At 45.4% G+C, this 7,539-nt stretch overlaps 1 protein-coding gene across 1 annotated transcript in view; it reads right to left on the bottom strand.

Annotated features, from left to right (window-relative positions):
* DNAH11 (dynein axonemal heavy chain 11) overlaps positions 1–7,539 on the bottom strand; it is a 330,595-nt gene that overhangs the window by 93,559 nt on the left and 229,497 nt on the right. The window contains 4 exon segments of the mRNA XM_045288657.1: positions 2,392–2,493; positions 3,853–4,035; positions 4,642–4,785; positions 6,243–6,356. Of these exon segments, the coding sequence (XP_045144592.1) occupies positions 2,392–2,493; positions 3,853–4,035; positions 4,642–4,785; positions 6,243–6,356 (543 nt within the window).

Genomic DNA, 7,539 nt, shown 5'->3' with positions numbered 1-7,539 from the left:
AAAAATGTAGGCACGGGTTTATGAGCATACATAGAGGGGAGCAGAGAAAGCATCACTAGCCAGCATTGCTGCTTTGAAGGACATATGCTCCTAGGTCTACACTGAGAAAGAAGCACTGATACACATTCCTATAGGGTGGACATACAGTGACCTAATATGAGGTGGCTTCAAAAATTGAACTGGGGAGTGGAATTTAAAAGATCCTGGAGTTTCCCACAAAATTTTGAAGCCTCTTATGTACATAAAGATAAGGAATAAAATTATTTATATAAATTTCCCCCATAAAATTGGGAAGAGAGACTAAATGTCGGGAAGTAACTCTCTTCAGCCGTTTTGATACAAGTTCTGAAAAAGATGGTGGCTTTGGGCCCAGAAAAGAGCCTGCTGGGGTAGTGGGGTATATGGCAAGCTGCCAACCCTAAGGTCAATAGTGGGAACCTATGGCTGATCTGTGGCTTTCTACTCCTGTAAAGATGGCAACCACCAACCACGAGCAGCTCATGGTTCAAATGTTAGAGATGGCATCACATTGGTCCAGCATGGACATCTATCTACTCCTAAGCTAGAAAAGGGCAGGTGTTCCTACTAAAAGGTCCACTAGCGCTTTGTTTTTTTCCTATCAGTAGAGAGAATTTCTCAAAGGCGAACCAGGCTGTCTTCCCACAAAAAGAGACCAGACACCAGGTAGCCCAAACTCACAGATGAGAGGCAGCTGTCAGGTCTTTATCAGTGAGCCGCTGAAGGCCGGCACTTCTGTAGGTTGCTGAAGGTTTTGCAGCCTAATGGCTCTGGTTGCAGTACCCCACACTGCTGTGCCAGCGGCCTCAAGCTTGGCATCATTGCAATTCCTTATTCCTTCCTCCCTGAGTGCTCCCAGCCAGCCTTGAGTCCACCTACGCTTCATCACATCAGCTCCTGCCTTCCCGGAGGACCTACCAAAACCCAGTGCAGGTGCCTTCTGATTTATCTTTCCACTCTAGACCCTCTCCTCTCTGTCCATCTTTCATGGAGTGACCAAAAAGCCAGTTTAATCATGTCAATAGTCTATTAAAATCTTTCAAAGGATCCTTAGTAATTTCTCTTGGCAGATTCTTATAGTGAGAGCCAAATGCAAGGTGAACCTGATAATGGGATAGGAGGAAGGTGAAAGGAAATTGAGGAAAGAACTAGGAAACAAAAGCCATTTATAGAGGTATAGCTATAAGCATATATATATATATATGGGACCCAAAGCCCATCTGTACACAATTAGAAATTCCCTCACAGAAGGGTTATAAAGAAGGGACGATTCAACCAAAGTGCAGTATAGCACCAACGAAACATATATCATTCCTCTACTTCCTAAATGCTTCCAAAAGGCCCCCCACACACACACTACCATGGCCCAGTTCTACCTTACAAATCTGGCTAGACTGGGGAACACACATTGGTAAAAATAAGAGCTCTCACACATGGAATTCAGGACAGATAAACCCCTCAGGAACAGTAGTGGGAGTAGCGATATCATTAGGGTAGGGGGTGGGGTGGGGGTGGGGGCAGGAGAAAGGGGGAACCCATCACAAGACTGGATATATAGCCCTCCTCCTCTCAGGGGGATGAATAACAGAAATGTGGGTGGAGGGAGATAACAGACAATGTAAGATACAAAATAATAACAACAGATTTACCAGGATTTACCAGGATTCTGACAGTAAAATGCAAAGACTTAATAATTTTTAAAATGAAGTAATTTGACTTATATCACAGTGAAATAAAACCCCACTGTCAACGAGGTGCTGAGGAGCCCTCATGGTGGAGAGTGGGTTATACTTTGGACCACATGGTACAAAGTCAGCAGTTCAAGCTCACCAGCTGCCCTAAGGGAGATGGTAAGGCTTGCTTTGTCTCCCAGGAAGGGTTCAAGCCCCGGAAACACAAAGGGGCAGTTCTTCTCCCTTTTACAGGTTTGCTCCGAGTCAGCATGGACTCCAATGGCAGTGAGTTGGGCAATTTGGATCTGCCCTCCCATTTAATCCTTACAGCCCCCGCCCCCGCCCCCCGCCCGCCCAGAAGTGGGATGATAATGCGCATTTTACAGAGGAAAACACAGCCTTGAAGGGGCTAACTAACTTGTACAGGGTCAGAAAGTAAACGGTGGCTCCCGAACCCTTGCTTTCAGTTACCAGGCACTGTCCCTCCTTCCACCACCGGGCTCAGAGTGTCCGCCTTTCCAGTGCCTTACCCTACATCCAAGAGGTAAAGGTCTCTGCTGAAGGAGCATAGGAGTGAACAGGTGAGTGCAAGATCTAATGCCTTTCTGCTGATTAGGACTCAGATAGGGCCCTAGGTAAAGGTGACATCCTTAGAAGGTGACCCCTTTGAGAACCTTTCAGTGTGGCATTTGGGACTTACCACAAGCTTCTTCCTGATGGCCTCTAGTTTATCCGTCGCTGCTGCCAGTTCTAAGTTTGTGTGGGCTAACACTTGGCGTTTGGGCTCCACATTGCAATAGACCTGGAAATCCACAAGGGATTGAAATGTTATCCTAATGATGCCAAGACGACCAGGGGTCATTTGACCATGCATTTACTGATGCTCTACCATTAAACTCTGTAACTCACCCGCTCTGTAACAGCACTACGCTGTTTCTTAGCACACGACTACCTACATGAAGCGCAGACAGCTGAGTAACTCTCTAAGTTCTCTCTGGCCATTGAAGCGTCATGACAATAGAGTTACCAGGACTTGCATAAGATGCTGTGCGGCTCAAGCCCACTGTGATACTACCACACGTGTGTCGTGAAACATGGCGATAACCCTGATCGTACTAGAAACTGCAGTGTGCACTCGCGGGAGCAGGGTTGAGAATTTGGGTGTCTTCCTTTTGCTCCTGCTGGGGAGGGAGGATGGATGGAACACGCAGGAGGGCCACGAGTTGGGGGCCAACTTGACAGCAGTTAGCAACAACAATGTAGAAGACACAACTCTCCCTGAAAGTAGCCAAGCCCCAAACAAGACACGATTTAAAAAGTGAAAGCCAGGGCCATGCCTGCTTCGGTTTTGCTTTACTAATACTGAGCACCGGACAACATGCTTGGGGCTAGCTGGCAGGCAATACATCTATGATAACTGAATATGAAATAAAAATCTTTTTGTTTTCCTTACGGTCCCCAGTGCTTTCTGGATGATTCCAAGCCCAGGCAAAAGGCGCTTCTGTCATTAGACCTTGCGGTTGGGCACCACTCAGTCCATGTTCTACTCAGATGACCTCATGGGACAGAGAACTCGCCAGGGGGGCGTTTCTTGGCCCTAACCTTTATGGAAGCCGACTGCCAGCTCTTTCCCTCACGGGGCCACTGGGTGTGTTCAAACTGCCAACCTTTCAGAGAGCAGCCAACTGCTTCACTGTTGCACTCCCATGGAGGGCTCTTTGTCATTAAATATTAAAGCAAGAAATGGTTATTTTCTCATCTCTCTAAGCCTACAATAAAGATTGTGTGGGTTTTGCATTGGAATAGAGATTAAGTTTAATTGGATATGAATTCAGGCTCACAGCTGTTTCAAGCCAACATGAAAGGAATATTTTTAATGTTAATAAATATGATTCATAAATGCACTAAGTTTTCATCTCATTAAATTAATTGCTGCTATTTGATCCAAACTAGCTAATCACTGTATCCACACTAAAAGATATAGTTCCCAACATTTCAAACATCCTTCTGGATAGAATTGTTTACTCTACCCTTAATCTTTATTCAGAAACCTAAATAACAAATTATTTTACTTTTTTTGGGGGGGGGAGGGGCTGACCTAGAAATTGCAATGTTTATGGTACATTGTAACACCTGTTAATCAAGTGATCAGAACTGATACCTCGTAGAATTTGATGATGTTGATGACCCAGGCGCAGAGACCAGCGGCTGCAAAGGATTTAGTCCGAATCAGGTTTGGATTGAACTCTGGGTCCTTCAAGTACTGTTCAGTCACCACTTTGAGACAGTTCTCCGGAATGTGCTCTTTGTCATAGTTAATTAACGCTTGCAAAAAATCATCAACCTGCAAAGTGAAAAAGGCTGAGTGCAACGAACCCATTTGGGCTGCAGAGAAAATTCCAAGAGCAAGACATAAAATCAGCTTTTAGGAGTCGCAGTACAAAGGCCAAATTGGCAAGCTGCATTTATCCTACTGTTTGACTTTTTCGGGCTTTGGAGTGTGAAGTTAGAATTAGCAATGGACACTTTTAAGATCTCTTCTCTCCCAGGGTAAAATATTCAGGCCCCGCACAGGGGGCATTCACATTTTGAAGAAAAGAAAGGCAGGGAAGCAAAAGGAAAACACATACCAGAGAGCCTTTGCTTCACCTCCTTGTACATTAGCAACAGCTTCCCCCAGCATAAGAAATCCGTGTAATTTTCTCCTCCTACACTTAACTGCTCGCATAATTTTGCAAATCATTAGGAACCTTCCAGCTGCTGGCAGAGTGGACTTAGGTAAGCCATAGCCCCAAACCAGCCCCCAAACCAACCTGGCAAACCAAAGCGGTAAGGGAAGAGTGGGCCCTGCAGAGTGGGCTCAGCAACTACGAGGACGATTTCTCTTGACCTGACCGTCTCCTGCTGTAAGCCTGAGCCTCGGGGCCTCCATCTCCGCAGGCGGACTCACCTTTCCCATGAAGACTTTAGCTGCTTTCCAGCTTCGGTCCCGGGGCACTCTCCCCCGGGGAGCCAGCAGGACCATCACGGCGGCGGTGACATTGGTAACGGCGTTCGGTGGGTTGGGAAAAGCTTTCAGCTCACTAAGATTGACCTGCAGGAAGCACACACAGACACGAGTGAGCGTCAGGGTAGCCTTGAGGGAAATGGTTAGCGTTGGCCCATTGGCTCTCAGTGGCTCACACTACTCCCTTCACACCACGCTTGATTGAACAGTTCTTTGCCACCGAGAGACTACCCTGTGGGACCACAGGAGCTTCCTTTCTGTCTGGCAGTTTTATACACATCTACATTGAATGGTTATTTCTGGGTTCTACCTACATATTTGCATTTTAACCAGATCCCAGACACATAATAGTACAGCGCCTTCTGGTTTTGTTGCTCTGTATTTCCAAGAAATACCTTCCATTGACCTACACCATTGTCTCAAAGGAGCCCGAGTGGCTTAGTGGTTATGCCCTGAGCTGTGATCTGCAAGGTCATCAGTTTGAAACTTCGGTGGGAAAGAGATGAGGCTTTCTATCCCCACAAAGACTTACAGGCTCAGAAACCCACAAGGGTACTTCTAGCCTGTCTTAGCATGTTGCCAAGAGCTGGAATTGACTTGATGGCAGTGAGGTGTTTTTTTTCTCTTAGTTGATATCATTGTATGTCAGACTACAGTGTCATTATATATTACAATGACATATATACTATTGTATGTACTTCACATGTTTACTATAATTAGGCTTTATGGGGCTTGGTTTCTAACTATGATCTAGGAACTGGCTGTAATCAGCAAAGATGTGTGAGATATGGGATGTATATGTATTCCATATATCTTTTCTACATGAAAACAGGCAATCACCATAGTTAGAAACCAACTCCCCAGACTCCTGTAAAGATTTACCGTCTCGGAAACTCTATGGTGCAGTTCTGTCCTCTAGGGCCACTAGCAATCAGAATCAACTTGGAGCTGTTACAGGCAGTAGAGCAGTATGCGTATACATTGTAGCATCATGAACCTGACTGCACAGTTGCTTAGTATACAAAACATGAGATCCATGGGTTGCATATGGGCAGCTATGGCATTTGCTATGTTCAGTAAAGTCCACTGCTACAAGCTAACCTCTAGTATAACCTGATGGCACCACAGACATGTATGCAGTTGAATGTTTCCTGGAAGGACATTCTGTGGCACGAGACTATATTTCTTGAGGCTCTTTCACCGTTTCTCTTGGCTTCGTGTTATCAGTAAATTGCTACCAACTATTTGAAATACTGTAAGATAATACTTGTAAAATCTTACCAAATGTTGAACCTCATTCTGGCCCATTAACATAAGCTGTCTACTTGCTTGGAAAATGACTGTATGGAATGAAAAGGGTTTGAAAGTAGTTTAGTTAGAAGCAAAAGCTTAAAAAATGTTAATGTCAATTGAAAGCTGGCTATCCAGGGCTCTTGCGTCATTTATAAAGATATGCTTAACCCACTAAGCTACCAGGGCTCCATCAAGCACTAGCACCCATTAAGGATTATTTTGAGGAAACCCACAGGCGAAGTCCTCTTTACCCTGTTCAGTGTGTCCAGGGCATCTGTCGCCGCCACCAGCGCAGGCTCGGCCTTGAGTAAGTCTGCCTCGCACTCTCGCTGTTTCCTGGACACTTCTGTCTGAATGGCAGCCACCTGTTTAAAAAAAAAAAGAGCCGGGGGTGAGGGGGCGGGAGAAGCACACACACTCACATAGAATATCATTTCATCTTCGATGGAGGAAGGCAGGCTGACTCAGCATCATGTGTCTGTATTTCAAGCAGATGAGAGTCGTAGAAAAGACTGTCCCTCGGGAACAGTGGATGCTCTGCTCAGGCACAAGACACACAATGATAGACAAAAGCCCAGCAGGCAGACAGACTCTGATATACAAATACTCTGAGAAGAACCTTGACTAACGTATTTATCAAGTACGAATGATCAAGGCAAGTTTAAGGGAGTTCTCTGCTCTTCAGTTTTCTTTTTAAGAAAGTGCTTGACAAGATCAAGCCCAGGCTGGCTCAGTAACCTAAGCACCTAATATATTCTTGCTAGAATTCCGTTACTGAGTTTAGGTAACATGTGCCCAGAAACCATGTTGACTATACTTTAAGAACAGATGTGAAGCTCTCTCGTTCTATTCAGTGGGCGCGAGCTTCATGCTTACCCAGACACAGAAATATTGAAATATTCTAAAGACTAATTATAGGCTTCTCTACAGACCTGGTCAGAAATTATCGATGCGAAGCCCAGGCCTGATTTGGGTTCAGCAGCATCATCTTCAAGGTGTGTGTGTGTGTGTGTGTGTGTGTGTACACGTGCTGCTTCAGCCTCTTGCCATGAACACATGCAAATGGTCAGAGGGACCACCTACTTGTCTAGGGACCCCCTACTGGTCAACCTGAGTTAAACCAAGAGGAAAACGTGAATGGCCAAGAAGTCCCCATGGAATCCTCAACAGAAACGGAAGTCCAAGGCTGCGGGACTGAGCACCAAGGCTCTTACCCCAATGGAGGTCCTTTCTGTAGGGTTAGGAATCATGGAATAAAATACGTGAACAAAAGTGCATTCTTCAGATGCCCTTGGAATGCACAGGTTTGACAAACCATAAAATTAAATACTGCTCACAACAAAGGATGTTGTCTACCAAGGTTTTCTTAGCAGTAATTACTCTTCTGCTGATTAGCCATTATTTTGCTGTGTACTGTACATTGCATGAACATACTTGGTCCAGTGCAGATACGTGGTTTCCTGCCAGTCCACACCCAGTGACTGATCATGTAACTGAGGAAACTCTGCTCACTCCCAGCAAACCACTCCACTCGCACAGCCCCAAGAG

This window comes from Echinops telfairi, unplaced genomic scaffold, assembly GCF_000313985.2.
Source record: "Echinops telfairi isolate 266 unplaced genomic scaffold, ASM31398v2 ScPeMD7_23;HRSCAF=83, whole genome shotgun sequence".
NCBI lineage: Eukaryota > Metazoa > Chordata > Mammalia > Afrosoricida > Tenrecidae > Echinops > Echinops telfairi.
This window is presented reverse-complemented; position numbering and strand designations above follow the sequence as displayed.